The sequence below is a fragment of the Pollicipes pollicipes genome, unplaced genomic scaffold (genome assembly GCF_011947565.3).
Source record: "Pollicipes pollicipes isolate AB1234 unplaced genomic scaffold, Ppol_2.1 Scaffold_6686;HRSCAF=7923_pilon_pilon_pilon, whole genome shotgun sequence".
NCBI classification, from domain to species: domain Eukaryota; kingdom Metazoa; phylum Arthropoda; class Thecostraca; order Pollicipedomorpha; family Pollicipedidae; genus Pollicipes; species Pollicipes pollicipes.
In genome coordinates this window covers 16,037,464-16,060,308 of record NW_023596921.1, presented here as the reverse complement: position 1 = coordinate 16,060,308, position 22,845 = coordinate 16,037,464, and the positions used below count along the sequence as shown (strand labels likewise).

Sequence of the window (22,845 nt, the reverse complement as noted above, 5' to 3'; positions counted from 1 at the left end):
GTCAGAAGGCAGGACGGCCGTGCCGAGCATTGCGGCACGTTAAGCTTTCGCCACTAAATTCTGCCGTTGCCTGGGATTGCGCGATCGGATGGTAGGGGTCAGAGCTCACCACAACAAGCACTGCTTAGCGGTGGGCACTGATCCCAGAAATCCATTCATTCAAAGGGTTCGGATCAAATTTATGAGAAACAAATTATTTATATTGAACATCTTTTCTCTCGCATCCAACCATTCATGCTTTCAGTATAATCTTGCTTTTTTGTTTAGAAGCGAGAAACGCATTGCTTCACCTTTGTGCGAAATCCTGCATTTTAAAAAAGCACATCGCATCAATGTGAGCGCAAACGTCCACCATTAGGTTAACGAACGTGACTCAAATAAGTAGCCAAGGCTCACTGGAAAATTTACCCCACAATGTTGGGGAACACAAAGCACAGCTTATCAACATTGATTGGTCATTTACGTGGTCTTCAGGTGAATCGCATGATAACCGTGGAAAACCGCACACAATGACTGGGCCCAGATATATTTAATAATATGTTCATATATATATATATATATATATATATATATATATATACGAATATATGAAACAAGGACGTCATCCTCCTGCATAAATAGTCTTCCATTTCGAGGGATGAACGTTGCATTGTACGACATAGGCTGGTCCAGCGGCAGTTACGAAGCCTCAGCCGTGCGGGTAATCTAGCGTTTGCGGCAAACAAACGACGCCCGCATGGCATCACGAAAAGCTCCTGGGATATTCGGATCCGTCTGTAATGACAATTACAGGGCCCTCGCGTCGAGCGCGACCGATCGCTGCCGTGTTTGGGACCATCCCGCGGGATAGGCCGCGTGGCTATGGTCAGGATGCAAATGAAGAATATTCAATCCACGGCTACCACGGAGTATTCCATTAGCAGATTGGATGGCGGCAAATTTACATTTTTATAGGAGGCGAGTTCTCGTGCGCACTTGGAACAATGTTGAAACCGGAACCCACGCGAAACAGTGCCAGGTATCTGGCGTTTTCTCCCGCTGCGCAATTATTCCCACAGAAGCATAATAAGTCTCTGGAGCAGCAAACCGCAAACAAGCCATTTGCATTCATGACGAATCGACGAGAAAAGCGTAGGCATATATCATTCACAGTAGGCTATACATCGCTGTTCTTGGACCTGGTGAATTTCATCGGAGCATTCGATGCAAATGTTGAACTTCTCCAACTACCTTAAGTTAGCATCTTTTGATTTCGCTGGTGCGTTTTTACACATAGTATTCTACCACTCCTGGGATTAAACTCAGGATGGGACAATTCCCGGCGAGACCAACGTTATTGTTTCACACTGCTGCCGACAATGCTTTACTTGTTAACGTGCGGGAGTGCTTGATTTTCACAGGTGATTGAAACCAGGGCTCCAGTAAACGAATGGCTCAGCAGGACTGAAGCCGGGTCTCCATCGCACCCGAATATGTTCGTTTACGTTTGTGGAATCTGAAGGCAGCTGATGCCCGTCGATCACGACCGGCGGAGGCTAACCCTAAATACACACGGTTATGCCGTGGTTTTTACCATCCGCTGCCGTCCACGTCCCCGGCGGTCGGCGGACACAAACCACGGTTGCTGGATCTACGACATAAACGAGGACGGGCGGTCGCGGTGGGAACTGAGCATTCAAAAATTCCTCAGCCGGATTTTGTACGCACGTGGTGGTTTTTCTCTCCGCGCGCTTCAGCCGTGAGGCAGTCTACTGTCCCGATGTAGCGAGACGGATTGCTCATCTGGTATGCACGGAAAGAAAAACACAACACGCCTTTGGTCTTGTGTTCAATAGACAGCTCCAGTCTGTCAGGTGGGTCGTAAAATAAGGTAACATCAAATGCTCTGTGGAGTAGGAGTACCAATGCAAACTGGATACATATTATTATCTGCTTGTTCAATAACTTTTCGGCCTTCCTTATCGGAGATAAAAAACTTCCCCGACTTTGCTGGTCCTGCGAAGCAACAGTGCAGCTCATGGGCCTCTTTCCTCCCCGTCAGGTTCGAGCCCCGTTTTCATCTAGGCACCGCTGAACATAATTGCGCGATTCCGTGATCAGCAAAGCTATATTGGGTATAAATATTACAGCCAGCACCGTGGAAAGCAACGTGTAGAGGCCAACAGCCGTCATTTAGCAACAAGACTAGAGGAAAGCCGCGTGAACATGTCCCGTGCGACGCTGAAGTGATTGTTTTGGGCACCAGGGCAACCCAATATCGGTAGCCCATTCATTTGCTAGACGATGTACCTTTTAGCGCCTGTGGTATCTGTTGGTCTGTTCGCAGTGCGTAGGCACTGTCCATGGAGCTGGGACTCGTTCGAAAAAATTATCCCTTCGCAAATAGTTTTAGTCCCCCCCCCCTTTTCTCCGCCTCAATCACTGGCCGCGCCCCCTACTGAAGATTTACATGACTTTTCTTTTAGTACTCATCACAGACATAACCCGACCGTGTCCGTATATCCAGGTCGCGCGTCGTTCGTGTTGAAAGGAACTGCTATTTCACGGGCTACTTTCGAGTTATCTAAGTGTGCGCCAATCGTTATTTGAATCATTTACGCAGAAAATTGGCAACACTTTTGTAGAAAGGCCACTTCGCCACGCATCCAAAGTTTGATACTACTACATTACCTAGACGGCTAATCATAGAAAATGGCTGCAGTGCATTGTGGTCGATACGTGACCTGTTTCAGGTCACACGTCACCTCTCCCCCGATGTGCCACCCTCTTCACGCGCCACCTCTCCCCTAATGTACCACCTGTTCGTGCGCCACCTCTTCCCCCGATGTACCACCTGCTCGTGCGCACCTCTTCCCGATGTACCGCCTGCTCGTCCAACCACTTCTTGCCCAATGTACCACCTGCTCGTGCGCCACTTCTTGCCCGATGTACCACCTGGTCGTTGCGCCACCTCTTCCCGATGTACCACCTGCTCGTGCGCCACCTCTTCCCGGAGGTACCACCTGTTCGTGCGCCATCTCTTCCCCGATGTACCACCTGCTCGTGCGCCACCTCGCGCCCGATGAATCGCCCGTCCGCTTGCTTGCTCCAAGTATATCACGTGTCCGTGCGCCGCCGTCTAGCCGCGTTAGCGTCACGCGTCGCTCCGGGGCGGACGGACCGGCGGCGCCGCTTGTTTCAATCTCGGCCTACGGAGTGGTCCGGCAGCCAGGCCGTGTCACCGCCGGCCCGCTCTGCACCCATTACCATAAATCACGCGCTGCCGTGCCGCCGGCCATTGTAGGCCGGCGGCACCGTGCCGTGCCGCGGCCGCTGTCCGGGTGGCCGACGCACCATTACCAGTCGACCGGCGGCCGTCCACTGCCCGCATCGGAGCTACTCCCCCTCCCTCCCCCCCACGCCGCTCCTGTTACCCGCGGACCAAAAAGACCCCGCTACAAAATCCGTTTATTAATTTGGAAAAGTGGGCAAACGGGTTCGCACCGGTACGTACATGCTACAGCGCTCGGTGCGACCGCTTATTTATGCTAGTAAAATAATGAAAATTCAACAGCAGCCACCACAAAAACACAAGCGAGTCACGTTTCATTGGGGAATGGTGTCGACAGCACGAACGTCTGACAGAGTGTCGGCAGCGCTGCCACCAGAGAGCGGCGGTGCTGTCGGCGCCGCCGCCCGCTGGACGCTGTCCGGCCGCCGCCACCAGCTCGACACCGCCCGACAGGTACGGGGTCAGCATCCCACGCGGTCGCGCGGTATGAGGCGCAGCTCCGAGCCGTGCTTCAGGAACACCGTGCCTGTCGAGAGGGAGCCGGGCTCGGTGAGGGGGTGGCACAAGCGCAGCGCTATTTCAAACTGATCCAGAGGTCGGCGCACCAACAAAGCATACAGGGCGACATGGTTTAACATTCTCAAATCGTAATTATAGGCTATTTACAAAATATTTCATTGGCCCTGAGCTGTGGAATGCTATTATGATTTCACATTTCTCAACAATAGCTGATGTCCCTGGATCAAAAACCATCGTTGAAAATACCACCCACAAGCATTTCGTCACTGTATATTAAAGGGAATGTTCCACATTCATCTGTAATTTTGAACTGAAATAGTCACCTTAAAGACCTTTTATTGCTGTCCACAAACCTGCGCTTCTTGAGACCAAAGCCCCTCTAGTTTCTGAGCTACACGCCCACGAAAATGGGAAAAGCTATATCGGGAAGTTTTTCAAAGCTACCTTGGCATTCAAGACGTCATGATAACGCCATTCACATCCTGCCATTCCGTGCACCATGTGGCGACCAAGTCCATCAAACATAATTGTTCAGGCGTTCATATCTGGCGTCCGTGAGCACGATTTCCACAGTTAACGGCCGTTAATTGGCTCTCGACCAATGTTGAGGAAAATATTTACTAAACAGAGAATTGTGCTGTCCAGAGCAGTCTTTTCCACCCCGCATGCATAGCACTGGTTATAAGTGAGCTTATTTCATCATATCTGTTTGCTTCAATGCCTTCAAATGTGAAACATTCCCTTTAACGTAACCAACACATTTGGAGCTATTGCAATGATTGATTGGCTTTGCCCTGTAGATATGTAACTCACTGCCCACTTCACCCCCTTCATGCTTCATGGTCACATTATTATTTATCCGTGTGCATGCACTTGTACCCAAATTCAAGACGCTGACTCCAGGAGTTCTCTCAGCAACGGGCTCCACATAGCTGAGTGGACTCCCTGGAGATCCACCCCAAGACCCAGCATGACAGTGACAAGGCAATTGCCCTCCAACTTGTGTGGCAGATAACCTTTACCAGCAACGTGAATGAGTGCTAGTAGTTTATTGAGTGGTTCCAGCGGACTGTCATCAGATGACTTTGGCTATGGCTATTTCAAGCCTTCTAATGTTTGATTTGTCCTTAGCTATTGCATGACACCAAAACCGCTGGGTCTGCAACACCTCTTCGCCTGCTCTTTTTTCAGCTGGGAGTGTCGCGACTTGATTTCATGTGTTCTGGTGTTAACGCACCGTTTTTTGCGTCGCTGGGATAGACGGAGGGGCATTCCTGGCTACCCGTTCTTGGGCAACGGTATAGAAAAAAAACATGTTACAGGACGTGTCAGACCGCTTCTGAACCGATGACCTGCAGACATTGCTATACTGATTTTTCAGATATGCTACCCTCTCTCGCCATTGAGGACAGTGTCACCCACGCACCTGCAATCTACTGGGGGTTGATGAGGACAATGTCACCTACCCACTTGCTGTCTGCTGGGGTTCATGGGAACAGTGCTACCTACGCACCTGCCGTCTGGTGGGGGTTAATAAGGACAGTGTTACCCACGCGCTTGCGGTCTGCTGGGGGTCGATGAAGACACTGTTACCCATGTCACCGCCATCTGCTGGGGGCTGATGAGGACAGTGTTACCCATACACCTGCCGTCTGCTGAGGGTTGATGAAGACATTGTTACCCATGCACCTGCCGTCTGCTGGGGATTGATGATGACAGTGTTATCTACACACCTGCCGCCTGCTGGGAGCTAATGAGGACAGTGTTACCCCACACACCTGCCGCCTGCTGGGGTTGATGAGGACAGTGTTACCTACACACCTGCCGTCTGCTGGGGGTTGATGAGGACAGTGTTACCTACCCACCTGCCGTCTGCTGGGGGTTGATGAGGACAGTGTTACCCACACACCTGCCGTCTGCTGGGGGTTGATGAGGACAGTGTTACCTACACACCTGCCGTCTGCTGGGGGTGATGAGGACAGTGTTACCTACACACCTGCCGTCTGCTGAGGGTTGGTGAAGACAGTGTTACCTACACACCTGCCGTCTGCTGGGGGTTGATGAGGACAGTGTTACCCACACACCTGCCGTCTGCTGGGGGTTGATGAGGACAGTGTTACCCACACACCTGCCGCCTGCTGGGGGTTGATGAGGACGTTACCTACTCACTTGCCATCTGCTGGGGGTTGATGGGGACAGTGCTACCTACGCACCCGCTGTCTGCTGGGGGTTGATGAGGACAGTGTTACCCATACACCTGCCGTCTGCTGAGGGTTGATGAAGACATTGTTACCCATCCACCTGCCATCTGCTGGGGGTTGATGAGGACAGAGCTACCCATACACCTGCCGTCTGCTGGGGGTTGATGAAGACAGTGTTACCTACACACCTGCCGTCTGCTGGGGGTTGATGAGGACAGTGTTACCCACACACCTGCCGTCTGCTGGGGGTTGATGAGGACAGTGTTACCTACACACCTGCCGTCTGCTGGGGGTTGATGCCCACGCCATCGTCGGTGATTATGGCGGACGTGGCCGGAGGCACCTTGAACTCCTCGGCGGCGAACTTAAGCACGGCCGTGAACGGCGTGCTCTCCGGCACGCTGAGGCTGCAGGACACAAGGCAGTGCTGACCAAGGCGTGCACAGCATCAGAGCGTCCAGCACGGTCACTCGTACACATGGCTTCCAAGTGTGAAGTGCCGTGATACACTTATAAACACTTGTAAACAAAGCACTCGTGTTTACTCGAGTTTTAGGTTGATTCATAGTTGATTCATTCATGGATTAGGTTGGCTACATTGATCCATCAGTTCACTTAAAGCTAAGCAATGCCAGATAAACATAAACACCAATAGCATTTTGAATGCAACCTACACTTTGTATGGCAGCTTCGGATCTGAAGTAAGGGTAATCTTGAAGGACACCTTCGAGCTGAAAAGGAGAAAAGGTTAGAAAAGGTTTGAGCTCAGATGGCATAACCTACAAAAATAATGCCCCTGCCAACAAGCTGCTGAAAAGAAAATTAGAAGTTGTAAATAAAAGGATCAACCTCTTTTAATGGATATTCAACTATTCATGAATAAGGTTTGCAGTTCAGTACATCAATTGGCCAACACTAACCCTAACACCCCCCCCCCCCCCTTATTCGCTATAGCATGGCTCTCATCTGATCATTTGCATTGACTGCCATACACAGCCTACACTGCCATACAATGTGTGCCCACGCTGCCTATATTGTCACACAGTGTGCCTGGTGTAATGCAAAGTGCCTGTAGCATGAATGCAATGTGAAAATGATGTTTATATGCAATAATTCATATTCAACAAAATGTTTTAAACTGCAGCCTATATGGAGTGCTTTGAAATATGCCACTTCTGAGTTTTGTCTGCAGCCATAACACTACAAACTAAGACCGCCGTCGCCACAATGGAAGCATGACAAGGACGCTCTCACTCCTCACTAGGTCCATGTTAAAGTATAAATTCAAAAGAATCATGGTGATGCACAGCAAAAAGCAAAACTGAAGGCCATCAAAATAAGGTGAGCATACCCATTTTCTTTGCATGCAATTCTGGACTGATTTGGGAGGGGGATGGGAGCAAGTCTGATTCCTCTTACATTGGTAGGCAATCAGGTAATGGTGATTGCATGCAGTTACCTCCTTACTTCAAGTAGCTTTGAAAACTTCAGCAATGAAGCCAGAAAGCATGCCTCTTTTACTTCAGTTTTCTAATACATTCAGGACTTTTGGCAAGGCAATGCAAACATCATTATTTTGAGGACAAAATCAATACCTATGATTGCAATGCCACTGATCTTTGATTGGCAGCTAAAAAGGCATCCTCATCCACTGTGTATACACCATCGACCTTTGGTGAACATACACCATTGGCATTAGAAGATGTCCAATAAATAAAAATAACCTGTTCACTGTGATTGCAAATCTAGTGCATAGATATACCAATACATTCTGCAAATTTCCAAGCAGAACTTGTCATTCAGCTACTGGTAATATTTCTTATGCACTACACATTTTACCAGGCAACTCAGGTGATAGAAGAATATTATGCAAGGGAACTCAACATGGATAATCTTCTATCCAATGAAAAACTTATGGAAATGACAACTCAATGAGTAAAGAGTGTTGCTGAAGTGCCTTGATGTTCATCCTAGGAGTAAAGTTCTCAAAAAGACAGTCATTCTCAAGATTGCACACACTTATCACAAAAGCCATGGTGTAACTTCCTGCACATGATACTGAAAAGGACTGATGATTAAACAAAACACAATATTTGTTGGCTCAATATTACACAAGAATTAACTTCTAAAAGGGAGGTTTTATACAAAGTTTTATACCACACAAACAAGCTCATGTACCACAAAACAACATAAGTACAGTATTATTGCTTAATAATCACATGTTATCATTCCCTTCCTACAGGGATGGCATCAACAACAATATGCCAATACTACAGGTTGCAATACAGCTTATATACTTAATATACATATTATTATAACTTAATATACATATCATTATAACTTAATATACATATTATTATATATCTTACAACTATATACAGCTTATATATATAATACTTGCAATACAGCTTGTGGCAATAAGCTAGATCAAAGAACTAGTGCAGCATCTCCAGTTCTATTTTGTGTACTGGAATTATAACACTACCATTTAAAATTAGCATCAACTGTGTTTTCATATGATGCTCATATTTTTGTCCACAAGCCAATGTGCTACATATGGTCTCCTTATACCTGTTGTGAAATAGAAATTGGGCTGCTTCTTTGTGAGTTGATGCTATTCTGAACATAATAGCCCAAGATTTCTGCAAAAACATTGACCATCAGCCCTGACAATGTTCTGTGGTTACCAGGCAAATAACAGTATGATGCCCCTCTCAGAGGAACACTATCACTTGTCTGCAATGTTGTTTCACATTGCTGTTCAATGAAGCACAGAGAAAATGTACCACATGTTTAAATTTTGAAAAACTAAGGTGGCAGATGTTTTACAAATTAAGATGATAGAAACAGGCAATCTATCTTTAATATAATTGCATGATACACTATATAACCAACTGAACAGCAATGGTATGTATTACTTATCACTACTGACTTCTTGAAAAAGTCAACTTTTACACACACATCCTGGGGGCAGTTTCAGGAGCAACCTTCATTTCCAGATCCCACTTTGACAACTACTCAAATATTGAAAATAATGCATAAAACAAATTACGAGCATAGGCATAAGCCAGCATGAGGGTAACCTGATAGTGAGAAAGCCATTTGAAAGCATACGACCGGTCAATTGGTTGGCCACCTAGCACTGGACCATATGGTCAACACGTTTCAGCCATCTACGTTATTACTGCACTCAGGAAATTGAAGGACTGTTGAGAACTTACCTCATATCTTTTTTCACAAAACACTAAGGTTTAAAAATAAGCGATGAAAGTCAAGTCACTAAACGCCGGGAATATCAACACTATATGCGTGCAATACCCCCGGCCCAACCTAACACCCTGCACCATTCGCAGTGTTGGAAAGCCTTAAGCAGTCAAATGAATAGCGTCAAGATCGTCCGAGCTGCGTCATGTATGTCCTGGACAACAAATCGGTAGGATGCTACCATATCAAGGTAATACTTCTTCCTCTGCGAGGACACCACGTGCATGTGTCGTACCCATGAAGTACGCGCGTCAGCCTGTTAACTGCGAACCACACACCTACGCGTGGTATTCCAAAAACCAAGTGTGGATGATGGACAATAGGCTGTACGCGGAACCAATGTCATATGCAGGGCAAGGTTTTGATGACACGTTACGGATACAAATATGATTTGTGCGTCTTCCTGATCTAAGCAAAGGAGTACCCTGGTAGTGCTTCCTCGTGGGCTTTTTGGAATCGGTGCGCCCGGGATGCCTAAGCAGCAGGCACGTACTTCTTTGAATCCAGCCGCCTCTCCCCTAAAAAAGAAAACAGAAAACAGAAGCCGACTTGCGGAGAAAGCTGTTTGTTGGCGTACTTTGGGAGAAGATTTCGTCATTTTTATTGCAACCTCCACCATATTTGCGAAACTACACCAATGCTGAGTAGATTGTATTGCTCAAGAAAATATTAATCCGTGCAGGCTTCCCATGGGCAAGCCCAAAGAGGCCGACAGTGATAATCCGTGCCGACCTTCGGGCTATGGCGAGAAAGTGTAGCAAATGGCGTACGTTTAAATGATCTGATCTCGTACTTGGTTTGCTGCTATTAATCCACGTTGCGCGGTTAAGATAGCTCGGACTTGTATTTGGACTAACTCCGACCTGTTCTTGGGCCAATCCGAGCGTATATGTGAGAGAACCCGCTCCACTGCTGGATTGCATTCGCAATGGCATGGAAGCCAGCTTAAGCTCACAACCGAGCTCTCTTCCAGCTGCTTTCCCAAAAGTTCGGTCATTCCTATTTTTTACTTTTAAGCCATGAGTTGTTCGTAGATCTAAGCTATCGGTTGAAATTTTCATAAACTATTAACCCTTTCTTTAGCTAAAAGCTTGTAAAAATGCAACTAGTGGTGAACATAAAATAATTCAATTTGAAAAGATTAATCAAATGACATCAAAAACGCAAAGTGGCCAAAAATAAACAAATGAGCTGTATGGCCGAAAGCTGGTCGCCTACACCTCTCGCACGACCAATCTCCCTGCTTAAGCCAGGAAACACTGCATTCGAAGCCAGCTCTAAGAATGACGATACGGTTTGTTTCCCAGCCGATTGTTGATATTGATATGGGGTCGGAACGTGCTGAGCTAACTTCTTGGTTCCTGAACGGTGCATTTGCCTGCACGATGCAGCATGCTTCACATAAAATCATGAAACCTTTCATATAAGCCGCATGTCCTCGAGCGCTCAATAACTCCATGCTTGTTCGTCGGTGACACGTAACTGGCCGTCATGTCGTTGCCCGTCTCTGCCGCTACGATTTACTGTTTCCTGGCTCGTCAATCAGAATTGATTTTGCTCCGTTATTATTTTGGGTCTCATAAGACTAAGCTTCATTTCACATCGCCTTTTGCGGATAAATAGCCCATGCCTACAATATAATCGAACGAGTGAAGTGAATCGAACGAGAACGGCGAACATCTGGTGATGTTTCAGCTTCACGGAAAATGTATGCTTAAGTGCATTTTCATCAAATTATTAAGCTCAGCCCCACCTCGCATTTAATTCCTTGGACATGTTTGAGAATGGCTTCCAAGGAACTGTGTTGAGTTTTGCTGACAAACGCTCAGCAGCACAGTTAATTACTGAAAAAAAACATATACGCCCAGGAATAGCGTGACTGGGGTAGGCTGGGCCAAACCACACCGGAGATGCAGAAGTTACAGCTCTCTTCTCGACTTAGCTGAGGCAATCGAATATTGTTGTAGTGAACGAATAGCACAAACTTCCATTTGTATAAGTCCGTGCGTGTTCAGGCACAGTGCGAATAACTGAAGTGGTGTCTGCGCAGTACCACGGCTGCACAACCGAGGGTACCTAAAGACACCATTTTGATAAGTTCGTGCGTGTTCAGACACAGTGCGAATAACTGAAGCGGTGTCTGCGCAGTACCACGGCTGCACAACCGCGGATGCCTAAGACATCATTCGCGCACACATGATATGGACAGGGCAGAGCGACATGGGGAATATGGGCGGGCAGTGGCCACCTGTGCAAGCACGCGTGGGTAAGGACGGTGTTCGGACAAAAAGTCGAATGAACAAAGACGACTACAAAAAGTCAAAGGACTAATATTGTCTGGAATAAAAGTTGATCATGCGCGTGTTAATACCCCCATGCCGTAACCGGGAGAGGAAAGGAGCGTTGAAAATGCCCCAAATGCGCAGCGTAACTTATGGACGGCCTCTTAGCCTTCCTGTCGTGCGATCTCACTTACGCAGCACGTACTTGCAGGAATACTCAACTCTTGAAAAATTCAGCAACCTTGACTGAAAATGATCTTGATAACAGATGCGCATCAAGACTGTCTCAACACCGGCGCCTTAAAATGTGCCGTTGCTCTGCACTTCACTATCATGATTTCAATCTTATATGCTATAAATGGCAACACCTGACCACAAACGTCACGGTTCGATCTAGCTTGAGCTTCAATGACCTGACTATTCCGGATGTATTCCAAAAACACCTTAGTGGGTCTTTAAGCCCTTCTTCTTCCCCCGTACGACGAGTGCTAACGATGTGTAAAAGTATGGAGCCAATGGAACGAGGATACTTTTGACACCTTGGTGCACAGACCATCGGAGTCGACGCGGATGACTTAGAATGCACAGTTCCAAACACGAGACAGTCGAACAGGTAAATTCGCTAGGTCGTATAGCTACCTCATCATCCGCCACCATTAAACCTTTATAAAGAATAGCTTCCAAGATGTCAAAGCTGGCAGGCGCGGTCACACCTTAATGGGATTTTTTGCCGTTTATGGTGTGCCGCACATTTGAACTCCCTGGCCCCGGTCCGTGTGGACCCACCCTGTGCGCAATGCCATACTTCGCGTCGGCACGACTCATTATCCGCCCCCTTCCCCATCCCCTCCCTTAGATAGCTGGCGCTATCTGTTAGGGAGCCTGACAGCGACACAGTGACGCTGCCCGGCAGGATCACGTCGTGTTGACACGTCCAGATCAATAAACAGCACTCCAGTCACGGCGCAAGAGACCCTGGTGAAACGCGTCGAGGTTACTGGGTCGCGCGTCTTGGGTCTGAGACAGCACTGAAACTTCTGACGACTTTGTGTGGGCCAAAATTGAAATGTCTGGCACCGAGACGGCTTACAAACTAACGGCATACAGCGCTGATTTGCATGAAATAGCCACGCGGGTGAGGGATGCAGTGCCCAGCTGCGAATGTGAGGCACCAGGCACAAATGTAGTGCCTACTCAAGAACTCAGACCGCTTCCGGTAAGCAAAGTGGGGTGCGGGTTCGGCTAACAAGCTACAGTTCAAGCAATCCGACATGTGCGCAATCAATGTACAACACATATACGCAACACATGTACATCCGCACACCACACTTAGACCGCAGAGTGTTATGCAACCTGCCAATGTGTCAAGTCAGGATACAAAAAGCCGGCATTAAGTGCAAGCAAGCTATATCTGGGCGCATAGTAACTACACCAACATGAACCCTCTCCCTGTCCCTGGAGAGATCATACTGAAGTGATTATCATTCAGGACACGTATATGCTGAGCTCGAAATACTAATCTTGTTGAGTCCTTTCCGTTTCCGACTACGACACCATAACGCTTGGGTACAGCACCAACACAAACATTATGCTTGTTAGGGTCAGTTGTTGTAATTTAACATATGAAACCCCTTACAGATACCTTCATTTCTTCGGCTTCAGAAACTGCACGTTGAAATGCAAGCAGTAACGTTATCAATGTCAGCTTCTCCGTGGACATGCTTCTAGATTTGATATCTTCGTACATCTACGACTGTTGTATGCTCATTTACATTCCGGACCTATCTGTGGGAAGAAACAGGTGTTATTAGAACTGAAGCAGGCACCATTTGCCCACTGATTTCTCATCCAGAGCCCGTTGCGACGCCCCGCAATGATCCAGCGCTCGGTGCGACACCCCGCCGTGATGACGTTATTCAGAGCGGCCGACTTCAAAGAATGCCGCTGCCAGTGACGGCGGAATGACACTCCCATTGACGGGAAAGTGCCGCTCCCAGTGATGGCGGAACAACACTCCCAGTGACGGCAGTATGACACTCCCAGTGACGGCAGAATGCCGTTCCCAGTGACGGCAGAATGACACTCCCAGTGACGGCGGAGTGCCGCTCCCAGTGACGGCAGAATGACACTCCCAGTGACGGCGGAGTGCCGCTCCCAGTGACGGTAGAATGACACTCCCAGTGACGGCAGAATGCCGCTCCCAGTGACGGCAGAATGACGCTCCAAGAGACGGCAGAATGTAAATTCCGATTTCCAAGCGAATGTTTGCCGCAGGTTGCAGCCTTGTCCATTAGTAAATTGAATTCGCTGGATTTGCATTTCACGGCGAGGCGGCAACACGTCGGCCGTGTTTTGAGCCATCTGCTGGGTTGCTCTGCCTGCCAAGCTGGGCTCGTCTGCATGGCTGCTCCGCCTACCGGCCCGGACTCGGCTGTTGGGTTGCTCCGCCTGCCAGGCTGAGCTCGTCTGCTGGGCTGCTCCGCCTGCCGGTTCGGGGTCGTCTACTGGGCTGCTCCGCCTGCCAGGCTGGGCTCGTCTGCTGGGCTGCTCCGCCTGCCGGCCCGGGCTCGGCTGCTGGGCTGCTCCGCCTGCCGGCCTGTGCTCGTCTGCTGGGCTGCTCCGCCTGCCAGGCTGGGCTCGTCTGCTGGGCTGCTCCGCCTGCCAGGCTGGGCTCGTCTGCATGCAAGCTGAGCAGCGACAACAAACGCCAACACATTTAAACGGCAGCAACCCGAATCCTCTGTAGAACACTTTCTGTGCTTTTCTGGAGATCAGAAGGAAAGCTCAGTTTCGTGGAAATATGTTGACTTCATTTTGTAAGTTGTCACTAGGCCTCTGGCAAGGGTGCATCGCAAACACAAGCAAAATACTATGTTTGCAAAAACAAGTGCTGGAGGCATCAACAACTTGAACCGAACGTCTCTCGTTCCGGCGGCGTAAATCAAGAGCTGTTTGGCGCATTGCTCGAGCATATTGTAATTTTCGGAGGACACGAACTTACATCAAATCAGGCGATTTAAAGGGAGATTTGGTTTCACTATGATTGCATGAAGTAACCAGCCAGGGCGTGTTCAAGGCCAGCTACGGTTGTTTTTAGGCTGGAGTCATTTCCAGCCTGTTGTTTTAGTGCGAATGAAGCTCGCAACATAACATCGGGCCACCACCGACCTTGAGCGGCCGTTCCACGAGCCGTCATATCGCTGCCCTCCTCGGGTACGCCTGCCTGCCGCCTCGCCTGTGATGAGGCTGCTGCAAACGGAGGACATGCTGAAGGCTCTTGGGTTAGCACCAACAACCCCCGAAGGTGAGCGCAGCCCGACCGAGGACGACTCCGCGCCGTACCTGAGCACCTTCCGATGCCAACCACGTGACCTGCCTGCTGAACGCACAGCTGGCTGCCCGGCTGCAGCAGGCCGGTGTATGCTGCCTTTGCTACAGAGCCGCAGACCACCAAGGGACCTGCCTGCTGAATGTATAGCTGACTGCCCAGCTGCAGCAGGCCTGTGTATGCTGCCTTTGCTACAGAGCCGCAGACCACCAAGGGGTAGCGCGTTCAGTTGTAACGTCCAACGGGTTGGATGTAGGGACACACACCAAACTCAGAGAACCTGACGTCGACCAGCCAATGATGAAACATGGCGACCTCACCTCGGTTGCCGCAGGGAGGCTTTGTGCATAAACACATTGATAAAGTCCTGAGGGACAAAATTAGTGACGTTCACTGTTTCCCCTTTTCGTATTGTATATATGCATTGGCAAGCAGCTTAGCTATGCGTAAGCCGCCTTCCACCGCGGGAGTAATCCCCAGTAGGGTCGGGAGGCTCAGAGGCCCGGTAGTTTTGGGCCATTTGACTGATGTTGTATTTTGGTCATTAAACCAGGATGAAATGGCTCACACGACACCAAGCATACGATATAATTGCAGCGCTCTCTGAGGCTGGGAGTGAATACATCGTCCGTGGAGAGTTTCAAAGCCTTTCACATGTGTGTAACTTGTTTGGTCGTTTAACACGCGCCCGGGTGACCGGCTAGATATCCTTCGTTCGGGTGGGGGGTCAACTTGACCCCCTTGAGATCTCGGGAACTAAGAAAGTCAGATACACCAAATTTACAGGGTGTGTTAACCTGTACGTGAAAGTATTTGGGTAAAATTTTCAGGTTCCTAGGTCATGACCTTTGGGTCAAAAAAGGTCAAACAAGGCCAAGTATCAGGTTGGTCTCCAAAGTGCACCCAGCACATAGATAACCGTTTCTAAGCAAAAGTTCACATTCTCATTCAAGGTCAGTGACCTTTTTTTGACATTTTGAAGGTCAAGGTGTCCAAAATCATACAAGATTGCTTTAAGTTTGGCATTGGACAACTCGACAAAGATTACGCTAGGCAGCTTGTTCCTAAAACAAAATGTTTACCTGGGTTATTTTAGGTCAATTACTTATTCTGACCTCTAACAGGACCATGGAAGATGTATAATGCGGTTCCTGCTATCAATAAACTCGAAATGAGCACCAGAAACTATCCCGTACAGCAAGCCCTGGAGCAACAGAACAGGTTGGTTTTGACCTTGGTATGACCTTTATACCTGAACTTAGGTCGATGCAATTTGCTCATTCAACTGTTGTGTTGCCTGAGAAAGCATCTCAGAGATGTATGGCTTCGTCTAGCACTCCGTTGTTAGATCAAATTGAAGGATTCCCTAGATATTGCCTACGCTAAAACCATGGCTACGCTAACTTTGACCTGCCATAGGTCAGCAACCTAACATGGTACGTCTAACGTTTTGATGTCAAACGATCCGCTATTAAATTATATATAGCTTTGCAAAATTTGGTGCGGCTGCGCCGCGCCGTTCGGAAACCATTCTAGAAAACCTTTGGGAGGGTCAAGTTGACCCCCTCCCCACCCGAACGCGTGTTAATCAACAATCTACAGTTAACAGTTTACAAACACCGACAAAACAAAAACGCTCCATAGCTCAAGGCAGATGACGTGCGCTACCTCAGCTGCCCTTTCAGTTTCAAGAGTGCCACAATTTCATTGGCCGTTCTTGATGCATCATGGTATGGGAGGGTCGTAAGATCGACACAAGAGCGGCAGTTCGTGTCATCAGTGATGATGAATCTCACAACCAGACCAGATCTTGGCTGTTTCCCGCGTTTCCCAGCTTTGGCCTTGGCAGGCGTCCAAATCGAACTGGATCTGAGGAGACGTGATGCGAGACTGCCTGCTGTCCGGCGCGAAATCCTCTTCAGCGTTTTGCCATGTCCTGCGTCACGAAGCCCCCTGTGCCACCTCCATCTTGGCAAAAATACAGTACATCTTGGTATCATCTCGAACATTGTCATCTCAAGACGTATTGGACGGTGTTGCAATCGTCGGTGCCGTTAGTTTTCCCCGTGTATCGAACTAGCTGGCCCTCCATCAGTTTTCTATCTGCACACGATTCTAAACGTGATCTCTTAGCCCACAAACCATGTTACTTCAACTATACATCGAGGCGTAAGAAAGACGAAACAAGAAAGCCTTAGTGGGCCCATATCGCAATTCTCCAAAACTTTTTTAATACCCTCATAGTGATTTTTGTTTGAAGGTAGACTGTCTGCCGTCTGAGAAACCGTGTAGGCCGAAATACAGCTAGACCAACGCAGCTGGGTGCAGAAACAAAAACAGCGTAAAATCGTAAACAAGCCCGGTGAAATCTCATTCAGGTATTTGCATTTGTATTTGTTTGCTCGGAAGCCATCCACGCGGTGACTTTTCGGCTCGTTACACCGTTCGCTAGCTTCGGTTCGTTACATCACTTTCTCACTCGTTGCAGCAGATGACAAAAAAGCTATGTAAGACGCTAACACGAAATGAAATGCCAATTTTCCTCGATGGACAAGCGTGAGAATTTGGTGAGAGGGAGACAATCTGGGCCGCGCATTATACAACCAGTTATGCCTGGCGCCCTGCTTCGCCCACGTCACCCCTGGCCCGGAGGCTTCGATAAACATCTGGTCCCCCGTCCCCGGACGGGGACATCTGGCCGCCTGGCGACAGAGGCCAGACCTCACAACGCGGCTCACAGGACAGTCACAAACGAAGTCCCACCAGCAGTGCGATAGCGCCGACCGACCGCCGCCGCCATGGCCTACGAGATCGTGGACAGCAACTACGGCAAGAACTGGGTAAAGCTGCTGCACGTGCACCGGCAGGGGTCCGTGCACACGATCCGCGAGTGGGAGGTGTGCAGTGAGCTGACTCTCGACTCCAAAAGGACTATATCAACGGAGACAACTCGGACATTGTTGCCACCGATTCGCAGAAGAACACCATCTATCTGCTGGCCAAGAACCATGGCCTGACCACGCCCGAGGCGTTCGGCCTCCTGCTCTGCTCGCACTTCCTCGCCAAGTACTCGCACGCGAATCGGGTCAACATCCTGGTGGAAGTGCACCCATGGCGGCGCATCGAGGCAGGGGGTCAGCCGCACGAGCATGCCTTCGTGACCTGTCGAGAGGCCGTGCGAACGTGCCAGGTGCGCCAGGAGCGCGGCGCACTGCCGGTCGTGTGGCCGGACTCAAGGGTCTGCAGGTGCTGAAGACAACGCAGTCGGCGTTCGTCAACTTCGTGCGCGACGAATACCGCTCGCTGCCAGACATGGCCGACCGCGTCTTTTCGACGGTGGTGGGGGCCAATTGGCGGTACGACGCGCTGCGGGACGTCGACTACGACGCCAGCTGGGCCACGGTGCGGGAGATCGTGCTGGACCTGTTCGCCGGACCGGCCAAGGGCGGCGTGTTCTCGCCCTCCGTGCAGAATACACTGTATCTGGCGCAGGTGAAGATCCTGAACCAGCTGCCCGCCGTCGGCGAAGTGGAGATGGTGATGCCCAACAAGCACTACTTCGCAGTGGATTTGTCCAAATTCCCAGGCGTGGGCAGCGCAACCAACAACGAGGTGTTCCTGCCGGTCGACAAGCCGTCGGGCAACATTCGCGCCGTGCTGGCCAGGTCCCGCGCCAGACTCTGAGCCGGGAGGCACGGCGATCGATCAGACTGATACCGGGTCTGCCAGTGCAGTTTATCCGCCAAGGGAGACGTTTGCATGGAAATAAGGTCGGTTAAGCTATTTGAATGACAAGGATGCATGACAGAACTGGTCATCTTCGCACATGCAAACATTCGTTGCACAAATATCAAACATGTCTAGCTTTCTATCCGTTACATTAAACGACGATAGAATCAGATCCCAATATACACATGGGCCCATGTCTATTTTAATCGTGTTCCTTAGATGACATGTTTGTACTTGCCTGCCGGTGGGACGAATGCAAAAAAGGACATCGCGCGCAAGCCCATTGAGAACCATGTCACCTTTTTAGTGATGAGAACCTTTCCTGCATGATCTGGAAATCAAATATATATGAATCATTTGATGTTAATCGTTCTGAGGCGGCAGATCTACCGGGCTTTGACTTTGTCACCGATGAGTAGCACATTTCACGTCGGGCTGCGAAAACGTAAGTAATCACGTTTGCTCACCTATGACAAAATACTCAATACTTCATTTGAGTGGTACTTCCCACGACGTGTGGACACTCCCACCCCTTCGATTGCCACTGCATTTGCTTGCAGAGCTTCCTGATGTTCCGATGTAATTGTCAGCTTCATCAGGGTTAACTCTAACTGGCGTTATGCCTAGGGCTCTCTCCAGCGCTTCAGCATGACGTAGCTGGCGGGGGGGGGGAGGGGGGAGGGCGCACGCCTTGACCCCTGCGGCCTGACCGCGACGTAGCCAGCGCAAGCGAACCCAAACAAGCCGGTGGGGCGCACCAGCCGCGCCAAAGCGCAGAGGAGGAAGGGGGAGGGGTGTCGGCTCGGACAGCGCGTTGGTAAGCAGGCGCCGCTGCTCGGCGTCGCACTTGGCCGACCAGTGCCAGACGGGCCGGAGGCGCAGCGGGCGGACATGGTACTGAAACAACAGACTCATCCCAACTGTTCAAACTGATGACAGCACACGCCTCCTCACACATAAACGCAGCTTTCTAAACACGCATGCTCATTTTCAACCCACTTGCGAAATTGGTGGTTCGTTGCCTCATTCTAGTGCCGTGAACAGGGACGTGATGGGCGGATAAGTCCTGGACGTGCCGAACGCAAATCTCCGTGGATGCATATTAGACAGAGAATGATACGTTAAAGAGTTTTTACTGGACCAAACACGCCTCAAGAGAGCACAAAGGGTTTTTGTAAGGGGCGGTCCGAGCTCTAGGTACATCCGAAAAAAATATCATGCCCCCCCCCCCCCCAGGCAGTAGCAGCTAAAGGCATTTATATCTTTGCTGTCTTTCTTGAGGTTCTCTGTTACGTTTTGAGATTTCAGATTTCAGGTCTCTTCGCAAAAACTAGTTCATACCGCACCAAAAAGTTGTTTTCCCTCTCAAACACCACAACACAACTGACTCGATTTCGTTCCTCAATATCCTATCTGTGATGCAATACTCTGGAAGATCCAAGAAGATCAGCTAGATAAAGCAAAGAGCAAAGCTAAGGGAGACATGATCAGGCAAGATGATCCGTGGAAAATCAGACGTCCGTTCCGATAGCTCAGGTCCTTCCCGACAGATCAGCTGGCTAGAACACCTGCCTTCCTTTCACCCGCTCGTGCGGGGTGGGGTTCGAGTCGCTTTAGGCGATTCCTGTTATTCCCCGGCAGATATCGCCTGCGGCCGGGGGCAGTGGCCGCGGTTAAGGATCTTGTCAATTCAGAGGGTTATAGCCAAACCATGACGGCATTGCGTTATTTACTTTTGCCACAAAATTTTGCCGTTAACCCAGAGATTTTACGCTTTGACTGGTAAGGGTCAGGATCACACAACAACTTAGTGCTGCTTAGCACGATCTCTGATTCAAAAAATCTAGATCAGAACGGTGTTTTGCGACGCACGTAAAATTGCGCGTGTCTGCGGTGCGCTTGCCTCGACTTTCTTTTCGGCTCCGCTGGAGTTGTTCTCCCCGCCCAACTGTAAAATCCAACGCACGCTCCTATTTAACAATGCATTAGGACCGCGTTGAAGTTACGTACTGATGGAGCAAACAAATTGTCTGTGCGTCAAACTCTAGTTTATGAGTGGCAAGCTGCACAAACAGGTGAATGTTGCCGTTCCCTCCAGTGGCTTACACGGTCTGAGAAAAGTGTGGACTGGCGGCGCTAGTCTTAAGTCCATGCCAGTTCTATCAGCCCTAGAGACTACGGAATGTCCGTCTGGGGTTAGGGCTTACCGCGTAGGTCAGGTGCGTAGTTCGCCATTGAATTAGGGGAGCTTCGGCCCCACCCTAATTTAGAGAATGAAAAGGGCCGAATTCGGGTGGAAGCCACTTGGTTAAGGCATTGTCGGGTGGTTTTGCGTAATTTCCAATGCTCAGCCACCCACTCATTTTGCGGCGTTACGCCCGTTGGCACGTGTCAATTGCGTGTGAAAAAAATGCGCCCAGAAGAACGCAGAACACCACCGGGGTTGCAATGGTCCACACAGGTTACCGAAGTGCGAATATCTGCGTAAATATCACTTGGAAATCTACGACCACAAGTGTAAAGGGCGCTGACGAAGGGAGCAGTATCACTTAGCATGGCACACGCCTCGAGCGAAACGTTTAGTTGTTCCTGATCACGCCGGGTAATAAACGTCACTCAGCTACTCATGCATTATTGTGCCATAGGTCGTTAATACAGTTTGGTCACTGGCTCAGCCCGTGAATGGTTTGTCGCGGGCAGGCCAGCATTCTGGCACGTCACGACACTGTTCCGCCCGAGCACGTTCATCAGCGCACGCAAGGCGCTGAGCCGCGGCAATGGCGCCGCTCTGCGTTCCCGTCCCCAGGGCGGGGCCGGCGGCCAGCCGTCACCCACCTCACGACCGCGGAGGCGCGTCGACGGGACACGCTCCAGCTTAGTTCGCCTGCTCGCCGGGGTGGAGCCGCTCTACGCCGCTGGCACCGTCCATGACAGAGTGGACACATGCAGGATGATTCAGGCGAAGGCCTTTCACAGTGTAGGGACTGTGCCCTGTCCTATCAGCTTGCTGCCAGACCGGACAGCGTGAGATTTATCGAGCCGTGTGCAAACTCATATCACGGTCGGCCGGGCCAGTTTGAGCGCGTTTGGTCAGGGCCAGGAGACCTTTCTTCGACAGTAGGGCAAAACAACGGGCCGAGCCTGGGGCTCACAACCCCGCACCACTTCAATGCATAAAAAAGAGAGAAGATACTACTAAACGAGGCAGACCTTATCATTGATCAGCTCTCCTCGCTTCAGCCGACGCTTTCAATTCATCGGGAAATGAGTGAATTTATGCCCGGCTCTCTCTCGTGACATCTGCATGCTATTAAAAGGGTCTGATAGGCGTAGTACTGGAGAGTAGCACGTTGAATGGTGGATGGAAAATAGTTTGGACTTGTTTGGACGGAGTCACGTATATTATACGCTAGCGAAGAGACTGCGCGGTGCTATGCCTGACTTGCCATGCTGCTTGCTGATTGCAGGGTTGTGGCTGACTGAAGGTCGAAAGCTCACTGCTTATTCAGACTTGTTTCCTATATTCAAAATGTAATAACTGACTCACGGTCGATCAATTTTGCCCTCATTAAAATGTCTACAATCATGCCAGAGACCCTCCGTGTATAGAAACGTAAGTTGCAATGGTAGTGTGCATTACCATGGGTCGTAGGTGGTGTATGAGAGAAGCATGTAAATTAATGCACACATTTTTTATGCGCATGCTTATTGTTCTTGATAAGAATTTGTCATGCTGGCGAGGCAAGTTGATGTGGTTCAGCCTACCTTACAGATCCAAGCAAGGCGCTGCATACACCAGGTTTTATTTTATTTTCATGTTTTAGATTTAGACGGAGCCCAGCCTGTCACGAGTTCTTACCATTGATGCGCAAACAGTGGCGCCGCCATGAGAGTGCGATGCATTTTACCTTTATTTTTCCGTTTTTTTTCACTGCCGATCACTTCCGACAAAGCGTTAAAAGTCGACCCGATGACCATACTCACAGAGCACCATGCCTTGAACCGGCAGCGCCCCTGCCTGGTCGACAGACCCAATCCGTTGGTGTTTACGTCATACAGTTCCTTCTTGGGCCGCGATAGGTCTCGTTGATTGGCATTGGTAATTACCAGCTATTTCTCGTCTAAGACGCAGGCTGTGGACAAAATATCCACTGATGCCAGAATCCACGGTCCAGCTATCCCCGTTTTCTGCGGGCCGGCTGTTCCTTCAAGCGCACTCACACGGCATTTCTCCTGAACTGTATTACTGTA

At 49.6% G+C, this 22,845-nt stretch overlaps 3 protein-coding genes across 3 annotated transcripts in view; 2 read left to right on the top strand and 1 right to left on the bottom strand.

Annotated features, from left to right (window-relative positions):
* Positions 1-22,845, top strand: part of LOC119107976 (protein O-mannosyl-transferase Tmtc3) — a 146,276-nt gene that overhangs the window by 41,643 nt on the left and 81,788 nt on the right. The gene's annotated exons all lie outside the window — the stretch shown is intronic.
* LOC119107388 (ubiquitin-fold modifier 1) lies at positions 3,571-9,338 on the bottom strand. Its single transcript, XM_037230823.1, has 4 exons — positions 9,213-9,338; positions 6,666-6,722; positions 6,268-6,398; positions 3,571-3,797 (listed from the first exon to the last, which is right to left on the bottom strand). Exons 1-4 carry the CDS (start codon positions 9,215-9,217, stop codon positions 3,733-3,735), a joined length of 258 nt encoding a protein of 85 aa, XP_037086718.1. The 5' UTR covers positions 9,218-9,338; the 3' UTR covers positions 3,571-3,732.
* On the top strand, positions 17,559-18,955 carry LOC119107387 (uricase-like). The gene is given in 3 exon segments (XM_037230821.1): positions 17,559-17,790; positions 17,793-18,083; positions 18,086-18,955. Coding segments are annotated over 3 exon segments (882 nt in total). The 5' UTR covers positions 17,559-17,663; the 3' UTR covers positions 18,550-18,955.

What these genes read in the sequence shown, in the direction of transcription:
- LOC119107388 (XM_037230823.1), bottom strand. An exon ending in CCGAAGCTGCCATACAAAGT is followed by an intron (nt 6,399 to 6,665) that starts GTAGGTTGCATT and finishes TGTGTCCTGCAG; the next exon opens with CCTCAGCGTGCCGGAGAGCA. An exon ending in CAACCCCCAGCAGACGGCAG is followed by an intron (nt 3,798 to 6,267) that starts GTGTGTAGGTAA and finishes CCCTCTCGACAG; the next exon opens with GCACGGTGTTCCTGAAGCAC.